This window comes from Aedes aegypti, chromosome 3 (genome assembly GCF_002204515.2).
Source record: "Aedes aegypti strain LVP_AGWG chromosome 3, AaegL5.0 Primary Assembly, whole genome shotgun sequence".
Lineage (NCBI taxonomy): Eukaryota > Metazoa > Arthropoda > Insecta > Diptera > Culicidae > Aedes > Aedes aegypti.
Genome location: NC_035109.1, coordinates 169391510 through 169416246, shown reverse-complemented (window position 1 = coordinate 169416246; position 24737 = coordinate 169391510). Strand labels below are relative to the sequence as shown.

The window sequence follows — 24737 nt, the reverse complement described above, 5'->3', positions numbered from 1 at the left end:
AGGTAGCATTTACTACAAAGCTACTGGTAGTTAGCTTCAGAGGTTGCTACACATGCTTTGAGATTGCGGAATTGAATGGAATAATTTACTTTTGAGTAAAAATCATGGGAAAACGATATAAGTTTTGATATTTCGGATGGTATTTGAGTTTTGCTTAGGAATTCTGAGGTTACGGAAACATTCGCCCCGCCAATGTTGAGATTCCGGTAAGATTACCGGCAGTAGCAATTTGTAATAACCGTGTGAATTCTGGCATTACGATAATTATGTTTTTTCTAGGAATTTTAGGATGTCGGTGGGAATTCAGATATTTATAATGCAATTCTGAATTTTACGTGTAAATTCTGACATCTCAGATTTCCTTTTGAATTCCGGAATTCCTGTAGGAACTTTGAGATTCCGATAGGGATGCCGGATTTTTTATGATAATTCTGGAAGTTTAAATACCATTCTAGGAATATTGCGGAAATATTAGGAATCTGGTAAAAACTCTAGAATTGGGGTGAGAATGGGATTTCGAATATTAATCTCTTGGAATTCTGTGGGTGTCTTTGAGACGGTATTTCTGTAAAAATCTATGAGATTGCGGTGGGATTCCTGCGAATTATTATGTGAATACAAATATTCTGAAAATCAATCTTTGTAATTATTGTAAACACTTTTAAGATTCAGTTGATCTCCAGTTCCGTTGGAATTTCAAAGCAAAGCTTTAATATAAACGTTTTGAATGTCGGTAAATATTTTATAGATTCCAATGGGTTTTTTTTGTGAAATCGATAAGAATTTTAATAATTTCAAAGGGAACCCTGGTGTTTTAGGGGAAATCCTCATTGAATTCTAAAGACTACCAAAAGAATCACTACAATTCCCATAAAAATCTCGACATTCTAAGTTCTAGACATTCCAAGGATACTATCAGAAACCCCATCAAAATAACGAGAATATCACAGAAATACTTAGAACTTTCGGAATTCAAGATGCTGTTAAGAAAACACACGGGGAGCATCAAAATTCTACCGCAATTTCACCAGAATCTCTACTGATGCTAGAAAATATGTGGTTCCAAATTTGATAGCTGTAATCTCAAGATCTCTTCATAGATGTTAAGCTAGTATTTAAAAAATCATCAATCACTGGCGTTGGCGAATGCCGAAAACCACCCAGAAAATTCTTTGATGTACCATCATCATAAAATCATAGACATAAAGAGAATACCAGACTAATCGCAAAATTACACTACAAATCTTGTCAAATAACAGCACCTTCATGATTTGTGCAAATTGACGCGTAATCGATTAGATTCCATGCATTTTCTTCATATGCATGATTGTATTAATTTTAAGCGTCACTCTGAATAGATTGTTCTTTACGTGCAGAATCACTCTGCCCTCTGAATGGAAATTTCTTAACGTGCAGCTTCAGTCACAGCTCATGTTCGAAAGTAAAAGTACTACATGTTCGAAAAGTTTTTTATTCATACCAAAAGTGTAGTAAACTTTGTGGATTTTGTTTTTGAGTAGATGCTACATGTAGTAAAGTTCAACGATTTTTATTCATACGACCCAATGGGTGATATGAATAAAAAACTTTAAACTTTACTACATGTAGCATCTACTCAAAAACAAAATCCACAAAGTTTACTACACTTTTGGTATGAATAAAAAACTTTTCGAACATGTAGTACTTACTACTTTCGAACATGAGCAGTGACTGAAGCTGCACGTTAAGAAATTTCCATTCAGAGAGCAGAGTGATTCTGCACGTAAATAGCAATCTATTCAGAGTGACGCTTAAAATTAATACAATCATGCATATGAAGGAAATGCATGGAATCTAATCGATTACGCGACAATTTGCACAAAATCATAAAGATGCTGTAATTTGACAAGATTTGTAGTGTAATATTGCGATTAGTCTGGTATTCTCTTTATGTCTATGATTTTAAGATGATGGTACATCAAAGAATTTTCTGAATGGTTTTCGGTCTTCGCCAACGCCAGTGATTGAAGATTTTTCTTAATATTAGCTTAACATCTATGAAGAGATTTTGAGATTACAGCTATCAAATTAAGAACCACATATTTTCTAGCACCAGTACTGAGATTCTGGTGAAATTGCGGTAGAATTTTGATGATCCCCACGTGTTTTCTTAACATCATGTTGAATTCCGGAAGTTCTTCTGGAAGTGTTTCTGTGATATTCTCGTTATTTTGGTAGGGTTTCTGATAGTATCCTTGGAAATTCTAGAACTTAGAATGTAGAGATTTTTATGGGAATTGTAGTGATGCCATTGGTAGTCGTTAAAATTCAATGAGGATCTCCCCTAAAACACCAGGATTCCCTTTGAAATTATTAAAATTCTTATCGATTTCACAAAAAAATCCCATTGAAATCTATAACATATTTACCGACATTCAAAAGGTTCATAAGGACTGTTCATTTTATAAAGTGGTCACTTTGTTTATGCTATATCTTTTTTATTTATTGATAGAATTGTAATCGGTTTTCTGTGCATCGTTCAACTATTATTCTACAATGCTATAAAAATTTAATATCCTAGAAAATGCTTTTGGTTGAAGAGCTAAATAGTTTTTCCAAAAACTCTTAAGAAAAGCTGATTGTCAAAGTTTAACACTATTTTAAGCAAAACAAAAATCCTAATTTTTATGAACAAATTGTATGTTTGTATCGTTTACTATTCTACTAAAGGCGTAGCTTCAAAAAAATGAATTATATTCCACCATTCACTGACATTAGGTAACATTAGTGATTTATCCATATATGTCCAAATTTGTTGATACATCATCTTTTCACTCCCAGCAAAAGAGTAAAGTAAAAAGTGTGTTCAAAACTAGTTTAGATTACCAAAGAAACTATATTTGTATAAACGAGAGCTTAATCGTGAGTTTAAACCACAGCCTTCAGTATAAGTTCTTCACTTTATGGTCGTTTTACTAAAAAGTCTCATACTTTTAAAATCATGTACGCATATTTATCGATCTACAGCAAATTGTAAACGTTTTTCTCCGAATGTTTCAATTGGTTATCTCAGAATAACACATTATGAAAATAATATGTGGAAAATAAAATCGATTTTATAACAGCAGTGTTGCCAATTTTAATTATTGTCATTGTGCTTTGAAAGGTCTTCTAAGAATAAAGCAATTGTTTTTCTAATGTGATTTAAATGTGACGTGGGGACTAATTAAGTGAATCTTTGAAGACGTAAATTATTTCGAATATTAATACTATATAAGCACTTCCGTCAGGACGTGCTTTAAACTAAAAAAATCTACTCATATTAGTTCCCTTCAAATTTCAAATATTTTTCTCCAAAAATATTGAGGAATAATGATTATATTATATCTGTAAAATTGTTGCTCCAAAAATAACTTGATTTTTTCCATCAAACTTCTGATTGATGTTGCTTTCGAAGAACAAGCTTTTTTTGAAAATAAAAAATATAGATAGAAGAATTTTCCAGCCAATTTATACCAATCATTGATTTTGAAAACCTCAAAAAATCGACCGTTCTAAACGTTGTTCTATATTCGTGTGCAATTAAATTATTTTGGAGAATATTTTATTATTACAACATTGTACAATACTAGTCGAACGATGTACAGAAAACCGATTGAAATTTAATTGATAAATTAAAAAGATACAGCATGCACAAAGTGTCCACTTTATAAAATGAACAGTCCTTATCAAAGCTTTGCTTTGAAATTCCAACGGAACTGGAAATCAACTAAATCTTAAAGGTTTTTACAATAATTACAAAGATTGATTTTCAGAATTACAAATATTCACACAATAATTCGCAGTAATACCACCGCAATATCAGAGATTCTTACAGAAATACCGTCTCAAAGATACCAAGAGATTAATAACCGGAAGTCCCACTGCACTTCCAGAGTTTTTACCAGATTTCTAATGTTTCCGCAATATTCCTAGAATGGTATTTAAACTTCCAGAATTATCATAAAAAAACCGACATCTCTATCGAAATCCCAAAGTTCCTACAGGAATTCCGGAATTTACATGTAAAATTCAGAATTACATTATAAATATCTGAATTCCTACCGAAATCCCAAAATTCCTAGAAAATAACATAATTGTCGTAATGCCAGAATTCACACGGATAATCTTACCGGAATCTCAGAATTGCCGGGGTGAATGTTTTGTAACCTCATAATTCCTAAGCAAAAATCAAAATGCCTTCCGAAATATCAAAACTCATATTGTTTTCCCATGATTTTTACTCAAAAGTAAATTATTTCATTCAATTCCGCAATCTCAAAGCATGTGTAGCAACCTCTGAAGCTAACTATCAGTAGCTTTGTAGTAAATGCTACCTTTATTCATAGCAATGCGTTGTTTGCAGTATGTTCGAAAGGTGTAGAAAGGAAAATGACACAAACATGTTCCACTCCTGTTCCACATATAGCGTTTACTACCGAGAATGTAGTAAACTCAACTTTACTACATTTTATTCATACGGCCCAGTATGACACACAACCGCTCCCACAGCCGACGTGCTCAACGCTAAAAACTATGCACCTTTTTTTTTGCGCTGGGTGGGCGATGTTCCCTTTTGGATCTAATTTCTCATGTAAAAGTTAATGAATCCACAGATAACAGACGTTGAAGTCCGATTGTAAAACTGTGTAAGACAATTCATGGTCATTTTGAATGGCAACACAAGTAGCAACATCGTGGTGGCGCTGTCATCGCTAAGTTCCCATGACGATGTCAGTGGTGAATATGAAATATTTCAAGATACTGATATTCACCACTGATTGACGCAATTCGTTGTGTGGCGGCGCTAGTGATTGCAAGGAGTTTCAATTTGAATATTTACACAGGTTTTCAGAAAAATTTTGTTCTAGCATAAACATCTGTTATCTGTGATGAATCCATTGTAATTTTTACCACAAGTTGGCATTTAATTTACTCACAGATTCATACTAGCATAACACCCTTGAATGATCGCTACTCATGTAAAATAAATTGGTGTGAAAGTATCACAATTGTGTGAATCATTTTTAAAGTGATTGTTTTGATATTTTTGTTCAGTGGGTGGTGGACTGGGTGGTAAGCGAGAAGATGAAGCCACGTGCTTTTACGAACTGTCACTGTACTGCAGCAATTTGCTCCCTAGGTGACACCACGGTAGAATTTACACAGGAATTTTGAATAAATTTCTGGACAAACATTTCAAAAGGGCACATCGACATTGGTAAACAATGGCTTTGCAAGACGCTGTGGGGCCCAATTCAACTCGATCACACTCACCAATACCGCTATCAGGAAGAGCTAACACTAATCTTCTTCGTAGTGGTGTTAGTTTGCGTGGGCGGGTTAAAATGGGCTCAACAGCAACGTTTCCAAAAAAAGGCTCAAGACCTCTTGAGCCCTTTTCAAATGTTTGTCCAGATTTGTTCCTGCTTAAACGTCTGTCTGCGCTAACACTATTTAAAGAGTGCTGGTTGAAAATATAAACAAAGATCAGCTGTTCCCAGCAAAATCAAACGGCAGTATTTTCAACCAGCAAATTTGCGCATGTGTTCGTGACACCACTCGGCGAGTGCTCAATGCCGACGCCGACGAACCAATCAGAAGACCGTATGATAAATGGTTGTCAAAGTAAAGCCCCGACGAAAAATGTAATTTTATAAAAACTGAAGACGAGACAAATAAAGATGATTCTATTTTCTAAACCCAATGAATAAGCTTGTTTTATGGGTATTATTAAGTCTGGTATCCACATCCTAAGTAGAGCGGTCAAGTACAAGTTGTTGCTAATTACCAAAGTAATTTTGACAGTCAATCCAGTATGAGCGAACTGTCACTATTTTCCTTGCGTAATAATAGGCCTTTTCATGTGATAGATCCGTCGTGTTTACATCGGTGGAGGACCGGTGCTAACACGGGCCTGTCATTTTCATATAAGAACTGTCAAAGTGCTTCCCGATCAGCTGATTTGAGACGTCATGTGAATAGGCCTATTGAGCGGAACATTCTTCCGTAAGGAAAAATGACAGCTCCATTTGATATGCACGGCAGGCGTTTTGAAACGTTACGAACATTCGCTCTACTTGTCAACTGGATACAGCTCAAGTAATTTGGACAGCTGAAGTATTTCTTGGCCATTACTTGTCCTATCCTTTTGCACAGTAGAGTAAAGTGGGGCAAAAGTTCGAGTGGGGTAAGAGTTTCTTTTTAAGATTTCTAGCTCAATTCAAAACAAATCTTATAAATGTCATGGTGGTTCGAATGCTATTTAAGTAAGAGACTTTCAATCCAAATATCATGAAAATCGATTGAGATTTGGAAAAGTTATGGCTATTTGTTGTTTTTCGACATGAAAATTGTCATTTTTGGTCAAACTTACGTTGCATGGAACCAATTGAAGATAAAATCTTTTTCAATATTTTATGTGAGGGGGTTTCTTGGCTTATCATAAGGTTGCTTTGAGGTGTATTAGTTTTTGCATAAATGCTACGAATACCTACGAAGTGGATACTAACCATTAAGAGATAACTAATGCGTACGTCCTAAATTCGTACAGATGAGAAGCATCCCAATTAGGACGTTACGTCAAAAAAGAAGACCATACCAAAGAGCATAGTTGTTTATAAATTTAAATCCCGACTTCAAATATTTCAGCCGCTAGCCGCTAGCTACCGATGAATCTAAAGGATAATTTCTTTCTCAAACAATTCAGCAAATTGCATATCTTTTCGAATTCACATATTTTCATTAACTCAACAAATGTTTGCATATCACGCATGACTTACCTTTCTATTTCCGAAATGCGTAAATCGGTCTTCGGAAACCCTTCATCGTATGGTCGGCTACCTTGAGCTCGAACATCTCTCGAAAGCCAATCTCATCGCCCAGCAAATACCGGTTGAACTCATCCGGGCGAAACGTGATTCGCTTGAACTGTTCGAATATCGCAGTCGTGAGCTTCTTTTTCTTCTTATAGCTGCTCCAGGGCTGTGCTTCCAGTATGAACACACCGCCTTCATTTAATTGGCGATAAACGCGTTTGAAAGTGAGCTTTACCGCGGAATCTCCGAAATTCAGATGGATCCACTTTGTCACCGAAAGGCACAATATCACATCGAACTGAGCTTTTTCGCTCGCCAACAGAGATTCGTCCTGATAAACGTAGTTTACAGTTCTGAACTCAACGTGTTTCAAGGCTTTAAACGTATCGGGATTTTCTGTACATAGCTTCAACATGTTTGTTTGATGCCGTCGTGCGCTTCCTGTAAAAAAAAATACGTTACATAAACTCGTGTACCGTAAAACGGGGTTGCTAGCTTTGCGGAATAAATTCTGATTAACAAAGTGATAGGGAAGATTTTGTTTATCAAGGTAAACAATTTGTACAAAAAACACTTACAAAAGTTTATAAAATTGAAACATATAATAACCTCAAATGTTCTTAGTTCCAACGAAAACAGTTTTAATATGAAGTGTCATACTAATACTTTTTATTCAATTGAAAAAAAAGATGGTTCAATGATATCACTTACCGATCAAATCGCCGTCTATATCGATGCCAACGGCTCTTGCAGGATGGCAATGTTTCGCTATCAAAAGAGTCAGCGAGCCATTATTGCAGCCAATATCCAACAGTTGCTTCCCAGTAATCATCTCTTTTTGTGCGATGAAAGCCTGTAGCCGGACGTCTTCCTTCGGAGTTTCGTTGATGTTTCGATAACCGTAGTACCGGTCGTAGTTTCCATATTTGAAAATTTTCCTGGGTTTGGCTGCTCCCTCAGTTGGGCAATCATTTTCACTTCGCGGGCGCTGAAAAGTTGTCGGAGAATTATCGAAACTATAGATGAACTTTGGTCTCGACTGTACTTTTGGCATATAGGGTAATTTTCTGCATGCAGCATGCAGCATTAGCGAATCTATGACATTTGGTCGAAAGACATTTAGTCGAATGACGTATGGTCGAAAGTACATTTGGTCGAAAAGAAACAGAACAGAAAGCATATGATATTTGATCGAACAAACAGAGTTTTAAGTTTAGTCTGACTATAGTCGAGACTCTTGACTCGAGAGTAGCATTTTGTCGCTAATGCAAGAGAGATGATAAGCTACATGCTCTCATTTCGCTTACGCGATGTTCCCTCTTCAAGGGACCCCACTCCTACTTCCTCCCATCTTTCCCTTCTCTTTTCTCTCCCATCGGGTAGATGATGAAGTAGGCTCAAATATGGCGATGCCACAAATCTCTCAACTGGTGGGTAACGTGCCAATGGAGCCGGCCTTCTGATACCTGATAGCTTGTATTCATAAAACTGAGCCGTTATATACTCGTTTCTCATCTTTTGTTTCCATTTGTTTTATCTCCAACTAAAGAATGGACTCATATTTCCGCTAAAAATAAATGAAAAATTTCCTTGATCTACCTGGGCAGAGAGTATCATCCTACCTGCCACACGATATACAAATGCGAAAAATGGCAACTTTGGCCAAGAAAGTTCTGGTTCTAAGTTAATAACTGTGGAAGTACTCATTGAACACTAAGCTCAGAAGCATGCTCTGTCCTAGTGAGGACGTAATGCCAAGAAGAAAGAAGAAGAAGCTTGGTGCAGAATATACAATGCGTATAAATAAGAAATTATTAATAGTTTAAAAATGCAATTTAGGGTTATATTTCTTGCCCCGTAGCGTATATAAGCCAACTATAAAACATATTTATCAATGATATTTTATTTGTTTGGACCATTTATGCTTATGGAGCTTGAGCTTGATTGGCCGCCCGTGGATGCTACTTCAGTATCGCCAGGTCAGCTGCACTTACACAAGGAACCAACCGAATGACTGCTTGGGACTAACAGAGACACCCTCAGTGTATAAGTGCTGGTGATCTTCTATTTTTAGGCAACAATGGCGTCTGCCACGTCATTATGCAGACCAATGAGCGAAAGGGGGAGGAATTGATGATGCATTAAACTGGCTCCCACGTAGACCGTATGTATATACCACTGCGTCTACGCCAGTTCATGCGGGAGTGTATGGATTGGGGAAAAGGCATGGCAGAGAGGTTTGCTTTTGTGGTTAGCAGTCTGTCTAAGTATCAGGCGTAAGGAAAGGCATGCTACACTGAAATGAATTTTATTGTAGAAACTACTGAATCCATGGTAAAATTAAGAACTACACCAACGATTTTCAACCGACTACATTAAACTGTTAACTCTACCAAGACATAGTCAACATCACTACACAAGACAATTTCTTCTGTTGATTTAACCAGAGTTGTAGTATTTTTGACTAGAAACATTCTTGATTTGTGAAGTTTAGCATCATACTTTTGACCACACTGTGAAATACAAATGAAATACAATGTTTTGTAGTACATGCTACTATGGACATAGTCAAATTTACTGAACTCCTCATTGATTTTTACCAGATTATAGTAAACTTAACAGATTTTTGTAGTCGGTTGAAAATCGTTGGTGCAGTTCTTAATTCTACCATGGATTCGGTAGATTATACAACAACATTTGTTTGCGTGTATAATGATGGAAGAATGAAAGCGTTAGGGAAACGGTTTCTTGTCCGTCTCTGGTTCTAGCGTTTGCTATGAACGAATAGTTTGTGTGTGATAGAATGGAGATAGGAGCAAGTGAGAGATACAACCGATTCTGTTTTTGCACGGATTTTTTTTACACGGCCGTGCAAAAAAAAGTTTCCATACATTTTTTTCCGCCAAAACCTTATTTTGCATGAAACGTCGAGAAATTATGTTACTTTTTTTGCACGGTTTTTGAAATTTTGAACTGAAAACTTTTTTGCACAGTACGCATCCCCCGTGCAAAAACAGAATCGGGTGTACCGTTTTGTCTCAAATTCCGAACAGACTCATATTCCGAACACTCGGTTTTTGTATGACGATTTGGTTGAAATGTTTCACTGAAATATGTCACCAAATAACAAGGAATTGGTAGTCATTTGCAATTCAATGTTAACGTCTCCAATATAATTTATTCTGCGGGAGTAGTGATGATTCTCTAGTTTGAGACCAGTAGAACAAGCTCAGATAAATTTATTTGCGAAACTATTCATTTGAATGCGATTTATTTGTGATATTCGGAATTTGAATCAAGGTGTTCGGAATATGAGACAGAATGAACACAGTGTTCGGCATTTGAATCAAAATGTTGTTCCATACTTTTAAGTAAAACCAATATTAAAACTTACTAAATCAACATTGTTATCGGTACACCCAACAGCTAACTGTAAGACTTTGCGAAGAAATTAAAATTTACACACATATCAGTCAATTTATGCCAATCAGATGCATTTGAAGTCATTGTTGGCCTTAAGTGTTCGGAATATGAGTCAAAACGGTACAACTACAAAGTACGAGGAAAGGGACGGGCCAGGGATTGAACCCATGACCGTCTGCTTATGAATCAGAAGCGGTAGCCACTAGACCACCAACCCCGTCATGTTTGGACTAGTGATCCTTTATAGAGAGATAAGCGGAAGTAAAATGGAATGATGTGGCAACAGACCAGCAGTGCTGATTTTGCTCGGCGTCGAGAATAATATTGTAACACGGACATGACTTCCTCATTGCTATAAAGTTTATTTTGTTTCGTTATAGATCTTTGAGCTACATATCAAAACTAATAACAGCCAAAAAAAATCAAAAATAAAAAATCGCATTGACAAAAATTTAAAAAAGTAAAACATTTCATTTTTTTTTTGCTTCATGCAAAATTACTTTTTCCGAAATAATTTTATGCGGATTACATTACTCCTCAAGAAAAGTTCAAAACAAACATAACGCATGTTCGTTTGGCTCACACTTTGACAGCTCTCGCTGCTCGATTGGCTCACACTTTGACAGAAATGTCAGCTTCCGCGAATCTCTCTTATAAAGGATTTCTAGTTTGGACCATTTATGCTTATGGATGATGAAAATCATGTTATATGAACGGTTCCATGTCATATGAATTGAAACAAACAGTCACATTTAGCAAAAAAAATCCTTAAAAATAGTCATCTACAGGTTGTCCATCCATCCGGGAAATCCGGGAAAAACACGGGATTTACAAATGACCGGGAACAATACGGGGAATACCCGGGAATATAAAGAACACTCCGGGAAAACATGTATTTCAAATATGAGACTACCGGTTTCTTTAAACGTTAAACACTATGAGCGAAATTTCTTCCAGAAAGTGCACGACTGCCTACCACTCGTACTTCCCAATATCACTAACTTTTGGTGAATTGGTAGAAATATAGTTAGCGATTGAGATCTATAAAACATTTCTAGAAAGGTATTTAATGATTCCTGGCAAGATTATTGTTAGATTTTTATTCAAAATCACGGCAAATTTTTAATGAGATCATTGCTTGAATTCTAACGGGAATCGAACCGATAATTGAACAGTTTCTTGAAATACCTTTCTGAGAGATAATAAAAAATGGTTATTAGTAGATTGCTAATGAGGTTTTTAGTGGATTCTAGAAAAGATCCTTGGCTGATTCTGCTAGAAATTTTGAAGTAGATTCGTAGAGGTTGGTAAAAAGCTATGCTAAAATATATGGCTTATTTCTTGGGAGATCTTCTGAAGTTCAGGACAGGTCAATGAAAGGTTCCGTAAGTTCGGGTGAAATTGATCATTTTTCACTGTTTTCTTGGTATGCTTTCTAAAATGTTATCAATACCATACAACTAAATGCAGGAAAACGAGTACTACGGTGAACCTCATTGGCTCATATACCGAAATTTTCTAACAAATGTGATGTTAGTGCTAAAAAACAGCTCTAAAATTAAAAATCGGGGAATCCCATTTCGGGGTGGAATTTATTACTTGTCAATTTGATTAGTTTTGAAATCAACTCTACATACTTGATTTGGGCCTCCTGAATCCAAATATGCTTGCCAAATTCTTAACGAGACAATATTTAAGAAAATAATCAATCATTAAATCTAAAGAATACCGCGAAAAACGCCTAAATGTAGGCAATTTCCAAAGGATTTCCCTACTTTATAGCCGAAAATCAAATTTTTCAACAAAACAAGCAAATTGGTAAGAGTTTTGATAGTAAAATCTGTTTTGGAGATATATTTGTAGCATCCTCACAAACTTTCAGGTTTACACCATGTCCAAATCCTTGTTTAGAACTAGAAGTTTATGCATGTTTATCAATTTCAAATCACACTTGATTCTGGAATTTTACATTATTTTCATAGAAATAAACATTATGTGACACAAAAAACAAACAACAACACAAAGAGATTTTGAATGGATTTCTCAGATTTACAGCGAATTCCAATCATCCTCGACAAATTTCATTGCAAGATCTTCGATGAATAAATAAACACGAAGGTTTTTTATGCACTCTTGGACAGTTTTTTGTAAGGTTTTTGACAAGATTCTTGATCAAATCTTTGGAGATATCGTTTCTGTTGAAAAAAATCTTTCCTTGAATCCAACAGGATTTTTGTTAGATCAAGAATTGCTCCAGCAACCATATCTGGACCATATCTAACGCATTATTCCGAAGGAATTTTTAAAAGATAAGGGGTGTCCATTAATTACGTAAGACAATTTTAGCTATTTTTAGACCCCCTCTCTCATAGTAAGATATGTTGTATGCAAATTGAGAATAATTTGCGTGGCGCGTAAGAAATCTCAAACCCCGCCTCCTCACTTTTATATCCTGTAAATAAAGAATAAAATAATATGTTAATCAGTCCACAGTTCGGGAAGTCTCTTTTCTCCACCAACTGCAGCCAGTACTTATAGCTCAGAAATACCATAGGTACGAACATATAAAAGGTACCAAGTCAAAAGGTAAAATAATTAATATCACTTGAGATAGGTAGACATGACAGTCCTTTCCCCTTTAGAAACATTCTAATAACTCTTTAAAAACCATTTACAAGTTGCAACAACTCATACAACGAACAATCGAAAATATATACAAAGAATTCCACGATCTTATCTCAAATACGCAAATTCCATGACTACAACAAAACATTCAAATCATTGGAAAACACTGCGCAACATTACATTTGACAAATTCATCAACACTAAAGAACAATTTCGTTCATCTCAATACAGCAATCGCTTCACAAAAGAACAACTATGTTCACAATAAACGACAATTTCGTCAGCTCTGAAGAACAATTTGGTTCAACTCAAATCGGCAATTTCACCACACTTTCAAAAATAGATACAATTGGCAATACGCCACCCCAAAGAAAATCGATTATCTTCAACACACGTTTCCATGATCCTCGTCGCCACTTTTATATCCTGTAAATAAAGAATAAAATAATATGTTAATCAGTCCACAGTTCGGGAAGTCTACTTTTCTCCATCAACTGCAGCCAGTACTTATAGCTCAGAAATACCATAGGTACGAACATATAAAAGGTACCAAGTCAAAAGGTAAAATAATTAATATCACTTGAGATAGGTAGACATGACACTCACAAAAACCATTAAAATTTGTTTATATAATTCCAAAATCTTTCTGAACTTCCTATGAATTCTATGGGGTTGAACGGTCTTTTAGGTACTCGAATCCTTTTTTTTATCTAAAACTTTTTCATAATTTAAAACGTTTGGGGCTGTGAAATGGTGAGCCGACAACTAGGAAGGAGCGTCCAACATAGCTCTGGTCCTCACAAGTCCCTACCTCACGCTTCCACGGGTCAAATGATGACAAAGACCGCCAGCTAAGGGTTGCGTACTTAGCTGGTAGTGCAGCCTGGGCACTGTTGTCCTTCTGACATCAGCTAGAGTGAGGAGGTGCGTCTCGAGCGTCTGTCCACCAAGGAGGTGCGGCTCAAACAGCGTCTGTTCTGGCATCCAGCGGCTGAGTATGAAATGCTGTATCACGTCAGCTACACCTAAGGTGGCAGCCCCACCATCGTGATGTAGGTATCGCGACCCTGGTAAGGTAGCATATCGAATTTCTTACCTACCACGAAAAATGGAGAAAGGAGAAATAACGAACGATATTTTCGGCAATCGACCTGGCAACGAAATAAGGACTATGATTGGAAACTCGGTACCTGGAATGTCAGGACGTTAAATGAACCCGGACGAGTGAGCCTTTTGGCTCGTGAATTGCAGAAGGTTGGAGTGAGCGTGGCTGCTATTCAGGAAGTAAGATGGCCTAGAACTGGAGAACGTGAATTCAGGGCGGTGGATCCCGTCGCCAACACAGCTTTCAAATACAACATCTACCATAGTGGCAGCGATAAGGCAGAGCATGGCGTCGGATTCATAGTGATCGGGAAGCAGATGAGGCGTGTTCTGCGGTGGAAACCGATTAATGAACGAATCTGCGTATTGAGGATACGGGGCAAATTCTTCAACTACAGTCTGATCAACATCTATGCGCCGACAAACGATAAACCCGACGACACGAAGGATGCGTTTTATGATTGTCTCGACAAGACCTACGGAGAGTGCCCAAAACATGACGTAAAAGTTGTTATCGGGGATGCCAACGCTCAGGTCGGAAGAGAGGATTTTTTCCGCCCTATAATTGGTACGGAGAGCCTTCACTCCGCCACCAATGACAACGGCCTAAGGCTAATAACTTTTGCTGCAGCTAGAGGGATGGCCATCAGCAGCACCTACTTTGCACGCAAAGACATCCGAAAGCACACCTGGATGCACCCAAATGGCGAGCTCTGCAACCAAATAGACCACGTTTTGGTGGACGGTCGGCATTTCTCGGATGTCATCGATGTGAGGACCTTTAGAGGCCCAAACATCGACTCTGATCACTATCTCGTTGTTAGTAAAATTCGTGCACGGTTGTCTACCGTGGCGAACACAAGAACACAGCGACCGTTGCGTTTCAATATCCAGCGCTTATCAACAGAAGGTGTAGCAGACGAGTACCGCCGGAAGCTTGATGAGCGGATAAGGGGATACAACGTAGGCGAAAACCTCAACAATCTGTGGGAGGCTATCCACAGTGCGATGAGCACAGCAGCGCGAGAGGTGATAGGTACTGCTCAGAGACGACCCAGAAACGGTTGGTTTGATGAGGAGTGCCAGAATGTGACGGATGAGAAGAATGTTGCCAGAAGTCGGATGTTAGTGTCTGGTACCCGGCAGAATAGAGAGCGGTACAAGGAAGCTAGAGCAGCCGAGAAACGAATTCACCGCAGAAAGAAAAGGCAGTATGAAGAAGACATCATTACTGAGGCGCAAAACAGCATCGAACAAAACGATATGCGGAGATTTTACGAAACTGTCAATGGCGTACGGAGAAAAACTGCGCCGTCTCCCGTCATGTGCAATGACCGCGAAGGTAACTTGCTGACAGACAAAATCTTGGTGGCTGCCAGGTGGAAAGAACACTTCGAGCAATTGTTGAATGGAGAGGACACGAGCGCGTCTGAGAACAGATTAATCATCAGGAACGATGGACAAGCTGTGGAGCCCCCGACGCTAGATGAGGTTAGAAGAGCGATTAAGGAGTTGAAGAACTGTAAGGCTGCTGGAAAAGACGAGCTCCCGGCCGAACTTTTCAAGCACGGTAGTGAGCAGCTGTACGAAATGCTGCACCGTACTCTGTTAAGGATATGGGAGGAAGGAGAATTGCCTACTAGCTGGCTGGAGGGCCTCATCTGCCCTCTGTATAAGAAGGGCCACAGATTGGAGTGCGCCAATTACCGAGGAATAGCGCTCCTCAATTCGGCGTACAAAATAATGTCACGTGTTCTGTTCAACAGATTGAGACCGCTGGAGGAGTCCTTCGTCGGCGAATACCAAGCTGGTTTTCGTGAGGGCCGATCAACGACGGATCAAATGTTTACCTTGCGACAAATCCTTGATAAGTTCCGGGAATACAACTTGCAGACACATCATCTGTTCATTGATTTCAAGGCGGCGTACGATTCAGTAAAGAGAAATGATTTATGGCAGATAATGGTAGAACACGGTTTTCCGGCGAAACTGATTAGACTGATTCGTGCAACGTTGGATGGATCGAAATCAAGTGTGCGGGTTGCGGATGAGACTTCAACCTCCTTCGTAACCTTAGATGGATTGAAGCAAGGAGATGCGCTTTCGAATCTTTTGTTCAACATTGCTCTCGAAGGAGCTATAAGGAGAGCGGGCGTGCAAAGAAGCGGTACCATCGTCACCCGGTCGCATATGCTCCTGGGTTTTGCGGACGATATCGATATAATCGGAATTGATCGTCGAGCCGTAGAAGAGGCATTCGTGCCTTTTCAAAGGGAGACAGCGAGGATTGGACTTACCATCAACACCAGCAAAACTAAGTACATGATCGCTGGTAGACAGCGTGGTTCCAATCGTGACGTTGGTAGTGAAGTGGTGCTAGGTGGTGAAAAATTTGAAGTAGTGGAAGAATTTGTGTATCTTGGTACTTTAGTGACTTGCGATAATGATGTTACCCGCGAGGTGAAAAGGCGTCTTGCAGCTGCGAATAGGGCTTTTTACGGGCTCCGTATCCAGCTTAAGTCCCGTAGCATGCAGACGAAAACAAAATTCGCGCTATATAAGACTCTTATCCTTCCGGTTGCTCTATACGGCCATGAATCCTGGACGTTAAAAGAGGTCGACCGGAAAGCGTTTGGAGTTTTTGAGCGTAAAGTGCTGCGAACAATACTCGGCGGTAAACAAGAAAATGGCATCTGGCGGCGTCGCATGAATCATGAGTTGTACCAAGTATATAAAGAAGTGGATATTATCAAGCTCATAAAACACGGCAGGCTGCGTTGGGCTGGTCACGTGGTACGAATGCCGGAAGAACGACAAGCAAAAATAATATTCAGTAGAGAACCCGGACGAGGCCGTCGGCTTCGTGGTAGGCCGCGCACACGTTGGCTTTTTGCAGTTGAAGAGGACTTAAGGGCACTTAACGTTCAGGGCGACTGGAAGCGATTGGCTCAGGACCGAGCCCAGTGGAGAAGAATTATCCATTCGGCGTAGATTCAACGCAGCGTATTGTAGCCCATCAAGTATCAAGTAAGTAAGGCTAAGCAGCCCGTCATTCGTTTTGGTAGCCATTTTGGAATTGCAGCAGGCAATTTCAAAGTAAAAACACTCAATCCTCATAGTTCATATTGATTCGAAAAAGTATCACTAGATGTGTTTATATGCCAAGTGTATGTTGATACTTTTTTAGCAATGTTGGTGAAAAAAAGCAATGTTAGTTAAAATTTCAATGACGTCTTTGTTCGCCTTAAGCTCACAGTATTTTATAAATTTAATTGAAACCAATTCATAAATAAGTTAGATCAAGTCCTCCAGATTTGTTCACATTTTATGCAAGTCGTTGGATGATTATCCGCAGGAGTGATGCAAATTTTTAAGTTTTGGCTCCCCTATGGTCAAACAATTTTTATTATGGTAAATAGCATCCTCCCAAAGTTTGAAGTGATTCGGAAGAAATTTGATTGTGCACACGCCATTTGAAGTTTATATGGAGATTACTATGGAAAATGCCAACCTTTTGTGTTCAGCCTTCTATCTCGTCGTCATAATATTTTATGGAAAAGTGAACAATCTCTACTCATGTGAAATCCTTTCAGCTACAACTTTGCTGAAGACTATATTTCGATTGGACGTCAAGATAAATTGCTATTCATAATCATAAAGTGGGTTTGTATTTTGCATGCTTCACCAACTGCTCGGCAGGCAACAGTGGTGCTTCTGGCGGGTAGAATAGATCAAAGTAATCCAGGCTACTATGTTCTACAGCAAAAAAGCAGTGTTGCTCTGAAAGTAATTGAATGATCATCTCAGCATGATTTAGACTTTGTTATCAATGATAACAAATTATCCTTACGCCCAATCAAAATGTGGTCGTCAGCTGAGACGAGACTCGCGAAGACGGTCTTCTTTTTATGTGATTGCTGAGTTTTTTTCTTATTCCAATTTGTGTTTATACCAATTATGCACATGCTGATCAAACTCTCACATGAACCTCTCATTGACTCCGACCACTACCTGGTGATGGTGAAACCACAGACAAACAGACGTCACACTCTCACCGATGTCCATCGACCACCTTTTTAATGGCCGATTCAAATATATGGTAGGTGGCCAATCCACCACCTGCAGCGCTCACATCGTTTTTGTTCGCGTTTGACGTTTACACACTACCGCCATCTGTTGGTCCATCGGCCAAACACACCGATTTTAGCATTGGGCGTACATGTCATCGTGACTATGATTTTGATCTGGATTTGTTCTAAGTGTTACGTCTGTTTGTCTGTGGTGAAACTATTACAGTGGGATTCCGTTTTTGGCAACAAAGTTTAAATTTTCAGTTGCCAAAAACGGAACCGTGCCAAAATCGGAACCCATATTTCAAATTTTATTTTTCAATTATTGGTTTTGAAAACATCTTTACAATGTTAATACATCATTTTTATGGAATCATAAGGCTTTGAGACTTCGAAAAGGTTCACTTCGAAGTATTTTTCCGAAGGGTTATACTATGCTATGAATCTATTGCTCCGTAATGTTAAATCTGGCAAACGTTTTTCTGATGGCGTTTTTACGCCTCAACATCTTCAATTATATTTAGAAGCTTTAATTTTTGTATAAAAGGCCCTTGTAAAACCAATAATCGCATAAGTGACCTTTATTCAAGAACTAGATATTTTCTTAAAACTATGAAAGAACACGAAAAAAATATTTTTTTTTCTTATAAAGACGTATTTACGAATCAAAAGCGCTGGGTATTGCAAAACGGCATTAGCTTAATTTTTAATTGAATGAACATTCAAAATCAGTTTAACTTTTGGACTACTGCGTAAAATTTGAAAAATTCGGTAAGTTTAAAATTGCTTTTTCAATTTATGTTTCTGATAAAGTAAAACATTTTATAATGAACTGTTGACTGCAATCAAAAGGGCAAACATAAAGATGAGATGATGCATAAATGTGACTTGTAATTCTGTAGAATTTAATTTTTACTTGAAATAATTTTTCATTGAGCTTGATATATGTTTTACACCTACCTTATGAAATCAACTGAAATTTACAGGATCCTTTTATGAAACCTCAATAACCTTATAGGAATCTTCAGGTTCTCATAAGAAATATACAGAAAAATGCTTGAGCTCTGAAGCATCTTGCCAAGCATCCGCAGGATCTTGCATAGAGTTCTTAGGATCTTGCTAAGGATTTTACTAGGAGTTAATATCTTGGAATTCCGCTGCGATGTTGCTGAAAATTCTCAAGTCTCCGATGAAAAAACATTTTAAGTTTATTATTATTAGGCTACCACTAGCACACCTCAACGGAGATGAACCAGCCAAGGGCTGAAAATCTTCCTAATAAAGATAAATAATAATAATAGCACAACTCAAATTCCTCTGGGAACCTTTTCAAAGCCCCCAAGCTTTCGTCGGAAATATTAAAAATACCACTAGAAATTCACATTATCCCGCTTAAAATTTACAGGACGCCCTAGTGTTTATTAGGAATTACCAGATTTTGGACATAGTTCTCCATAACCATTTATACACTCTAAGGATCCCTAAAGAAGCCCTCAGTGTCCACTTGGAATCTGCAGATACCCTCATGAATTCATTAAAATTTCTGGAAAGTACCACAAAAACCAAGAATCCCTTAAGGATTCTCCAGGGTACAGTTAGGAATCTCATAGACTCAGCTCGTAAGGAACATTTTGATGATGTTAAGACACGTATGCTTGATTACAGAATTCTGGATCGTCTCTAAACAAATCTAACGCCTTACAGAGTCTATAGAAAAAAGGAAACGTAGCTTTAAATAGTTGACGCGTCGAGATCAATATACACACCAATACCACAGACAAATAGTTAAAACACTCTCAGTCGTATTTATCGCACGCTTCAATGATATTATTGAGAATAAATTGTAGTTTGGACTGTATTCGCATTTGTCATATTATTTAATGAAATTTATTAAAAGTTATGATGCACGACATTTTGCTGTACATATTTGTATATATTATTGCGGTGTGTTTTTACATGCGCTATGTTTGTAAATCCATAATCCATAAATCCATAAAAGATGAGACAAGATTTATGATTGTAACTCTGTGTGAGTCATAGATTATGCTCTTATGTCGGTGCTGGTGCTTTGTTCAAACAAGCTGTTCCAAATCTGAAGAAAAGTGTTTTTTATTGTATCACCTACTGGCAGACTCAAGTGGGCTGGACATTCAATATGAATGCCTAAGAAAAGAGTCTTTAGTTGAGATACTGGTGGAGACTATTGGCCTCATGAAACGTTGTCAATGTATGACCAATGACCATTCTGACGTAAATAAGCGCGTACGCGAGTCCTTAGTAGTTGGTAGATTTGGGGAAATATCGACGAAAATGGTGCACTGGAATGTAATCGGTGTGGAGGTGACATGCTGTTCAAATGACTAAAGCAACAGACACGATAATATTTACAAAAACATACAAATTTTAATGGTATTGAAAAATGTTGCCAAAAACGGATCCATTTTGTTGCCAAAATCGGGGGGTGCCAAAATCGGAGCATGCCAAAAACGGAGCATGCCAAAAACGGAATCCCACTGTATTATTAAAATGCATTGGCTTTTTTCGGTGAATACAATATCTATACTCAGAGTGAAAGGGAGTAACGAAAGTAATGAAATGACAAGATGGATAGAATCGCAAGCGAGCGACGAGGTCACAGTAGTGACCAACACTACAACATCTAGCCGTTCAAGACCAGGACGTTAGGCAACGATTTGTCGTTTCGATTGTGTTGTTCACACATATGGCCCTCTGTTAAAACAAATTTTCAACTTCTATTCATTTCTCTCGTCGCTCGCTTGCGATTCTATCCATCTTGTCATTTCATTACTTTCGTTACTCCCTTTCACTCTGAGTATAAATATTGTATTCACCGAAAAAAGCCAATGAATTTTAATAATAATAAAGTCATGCGGTGATTAAACCTTATAAATGTAGATGGTGAAACTGCGCCCAAAACTATCCGTCATCAACAATGTACGGTACCGACGCCCGCCCCGGTACAATCTCGAGCGGCTGAAACAACCAGATGTCGCCAATGCGTACGCGCAGCATCTTGAGGCAGCGTTGCCGGATGAGGGCGAGCTCGATAGGGCCCCTCTTGAGGACTGCTGGAGGACAGTCAAAGCAGCCATTAACGACGCTGCCGAAAGCGTTGTCGGATATGTGGAACGGAGCTCAAGAAACGATTGGTTCGACGAGGAGTGCCAAGAGGTTTTAGAGGAGAAGAATGCAGCGCGGGCTGCAATGCTGCAGCATGGTACGCGGCAAAACGTGGAACGATACAGACTGAAGCGGAAACAGCAAACCCGCCTATTCCGGGACAAAAAGCGCCGCCTGGAAGAGGTGGAATGCCAAGAGATGGAGTTGCTGTACCGTTCTCAAGAAACGCGGAAGTTCTATCAGAAGCTCAACACATCCCGCAAAGGCTTCGTGCCGCGAGCTGAGATGTGCCGGGATAAGGATGGGAGCATCTTGACGGACGGACGCGAGGTGATCGAAAGGTGGAAGCAGCACTACGATGAACACCTGAATGGCGCAGAGAACACAGGCACAGAAGGTCAGGACAGCGAAGGCGATGGCTACGTCAGCACAGCGGACAGCGGAAATCAACCAGCTCCCACGATGGGGGAAGTTAAGGATGCCATTCAACAGCTCAAGAACAACAAAGCCGCTGGCAAGGATGGTATCGGAGCCGAACTCATCAAGATGGGCCCGGACAGGTTGGCCGCTTGTCTGCATCGGCTGATAGTCAGAATCTGGGAAACGGAACAGCTACCGGAGGAGTGGAAGCAAGGCGTTATATGCCCTATCTACAAAAAGGGCGACAAACTGGAGTGTGAAAATTATCGTGCAATCACCATCCTAAACGCCGCCTATAAAGTGCTATCCCAGATTCTCTTCCGTCGTCTATCACCTATAGCAAACGAGTTCGTGGGAAGTTATCAAGCAGGTTTCATCGACGGCCGCTCGACAACGGACCAGATCTTTTCCGTGCGGCAAATCCTCCAGAAATGCCGTGAGTACCAGGTCCCTACGCACCATTTGTTCATCGATTTCAAGGCGGCATACGATAGTATCGACCGCATAGAGCTATGGAAAATCATGACGGCTGACAACAATGTTAGTCGGGAAATACGAAGGCGCATCATCAGCGGAAGTCGTGCCTACTATGGGCTCCAGAAGAAACTGCGGTCAAGAAAGATTCACCCCCGCACCAAATGCACGATGTACAAAACGCTCATAAGACCGGTAGTCCTGGGCATGAGGCGTGGACTATGCTCGAGGACTTGCAAGCTCTTGGGGTTTTCGAACGCCGAGTGCTAAGGACGATCTTCGGCGGCGTGCAGGAGAACGGCGTGTGGCGGCGGAGGATGAACCACGAGCTCGCTCAACTCTACGGCGAACCCAGTATCGTGAAGGTAGCTAAAGCTGGAAGGATACGCTGGGCAGGGCATGTTGCAAGAATGCCGGACAACAACCCTGTAAAGATGGTGTTCGCCACGAATCCGGTCGGAACAAGAAGGCGTGGGGCGCAGCGAGCTAGGTGGATTGACCAGGTACACCAGGACCTGGAGAGCGTGGGTCACAGTCGAGGATGGAGAGAAGCGGCCATGAACCGAGGGAATTGGCGAAATATTGTTGGCGAGGCTTTATCAAAATAATTGATGTAAAGCCAAATAAGTAAGTAAGTAAGTATGAACCTCTCAGCAAAAAATGATTGAGTTTGCATCACATCGAATCATAAATAGCCGTTTGAGTGAAATTTCATGCCAGGAAACGTAGCAGACATTAGAAATAGTTAATCTTCTGCTTAGATTTATCAGCAACTTTGGAAAAAACTGCTCAGCTGACTGAGGCTTTTAATAACAGTTTACTTTGAACACAATAATAGCTGTGTTCAATGACTTTGATCGAACTTGCTCGGGGTTGGTTGTACTAGCTCATATTTTTTGTCAACAAATAACTGTCAAAGCTACTTCGAGCAACTCCAAGCTGCTTTCTCAATGAACGCTCTTTTTACTCTTTTTACTAATTTACCGGAATTCCACGTGAAAAAAAAATTCACGCACTTAACAATCCGTATCGCTTCGGAATTTTGCGTTTTTTTTTTCAATGTTTACGTTTTTAAACGTCAAAAACACGAGCTACTGCGAGCTGGTTGAACTAGCTCGGACTCTAGCTTCCAACCTGTTTCGAGCGACTCGGAGTTGGTTGGACTCGGCTCAATGAACACAAACCCGAGCGACTCGAAGTAGGTTGGAGTCAGAGGGATGGCGTCCTATTTTTTCACTATGGAATTTGACAGCTTGAGCTGTGCCCCTTATCGGGAGCATAATTTATACTCCAGAGTCAAATTCCACTCACACACCTATATTTTTCGGATGTTTACCTTTTCCTACGAGAGAAAACAGTACAAAATGCATGAAGCGCAACGAAATCAGCTAAAGCTGATGGTGGTAATGAGCTGCAGAAAAGCAAATGTTTCTTCGGATAATCAAACCATAGATAACAGACAAAAAAAAAAGGAAGTGTGAATCAATTTCGTTAGAATAAAACGCAAGTAATGCGTTAGATTTATGTGCCGTGGTTCATTTCTCCACATTCGCACCAGCTACTTTGTTGATGTGCACATTCGTATGGGTGAACTCCGCTATCGTTTTATAAGAGGCAACAGAAAACGAGCTTCTTAGCAATCCCTTGGTTGGAGTGGCTCAATGAACACCAAAAGCTGACTCGCAAGTGGTTGCAACTAGAGTGCCTGTAAACAAGAGTGACGTCATGTTCCAGTTTTGACAGGTCTCCTGCTCGATTGGAACGCGGATTTGTATGGAAATGACAGTTCGCCGCTGTTCCAATTTTGACATTGACGCCACTCTTATCTAGATCCACTCTGGTTGCAACCAAGTTCGAGCAGCTCGTTGAACACAGCTAATACTTTTCACTTTTTCAGCCATCAAAACGGTGGGCTGCATTTGACGTTTCGTGAGAGGGGAATCTGGGCTGCATATGACGTTGATATTTTTCCTCTTCGCGAGTCTCTCTCAGGTCGTCAGCAAAGTTGTAGCTGGGAAGAATTCACATTAGAAGAGTATGTTTACTTTTCTATAGATTATTATTGCGAGCAGTTAGATGACTGAACACAAATGGTTTGCCTTTTGCATAGTAATTTCCATATAAACTTCAAATGGCGTGTGCACAACCAAATTTCTTCCAAATCACTTCAAATTTTGGGAGAATGATTTTTATCATAATTGACATCGTTTAAGCATAGGGGAGCAGAAACTTCAAAATTTGCATCAGTCTAATAGTCATCCGTATTTTTATTTTCTTGGGCATCCGGGAAAAATCCGGGAATTGGAAAACGGATTCTGAATGGACACCCTGCATCTAGCCCCGCACTACCCTACATTCATGACTCGGTCGAGAACCATCCCGTTACTATCTCTGTGCCAGTATAATCCTTACCTTCTTCGTAGCAGTTTGGGCTGCATTGTGTGGTACATTTTCCCGTAAAGATTGGTCTTTTTCCTGATGTTCTGGTTTCACCGTGTTGTCCGGATTGTCCATAATGAGATTTATTCTGACTACTACACACCCACAATGATGTTCACTCGAGTTTACAAAAGAAATTTAATAAACGTTTCGCCGCCACTTCTCAACTACGACTTGCCGGTTTTTTTCTTGCGCGCTGTCTCAA

General features: G+C 39.3%; 1 protein-coding gene across 1 annotated transcript; it reads right to left on the bottom strand.

The window, feature by feature from the left end:
• Nucleotides 1-6736: 6736 nt before the first annotated feature.
• LOC5579944 (probable RNA methyltransferase bin3) lies at nucleotides 6737-24725 on the bottom strand. The gene is made up of 3 exons (XM_001652183.2): nucleotides 24506-24725; nucleotides 7548-7824; nucleotides 6737-7277 (listed from the first exon to the last, which is right to left on the bottom strand). The coding sequence occupies exons 1-3, from the start codon at nucleotides 24605-24607 to the stop codon at nucleotides 6805-6807; spliced, it is 852 nt and encodes a 283-aa protein (XP_001652233.2). The 5' UTR covers nucleotides 24608-24725; the 3' UTR covers nucleotides 6737-6804.
• Nucleotides 24726-24737: the final 12 nt, after the last annotated feature.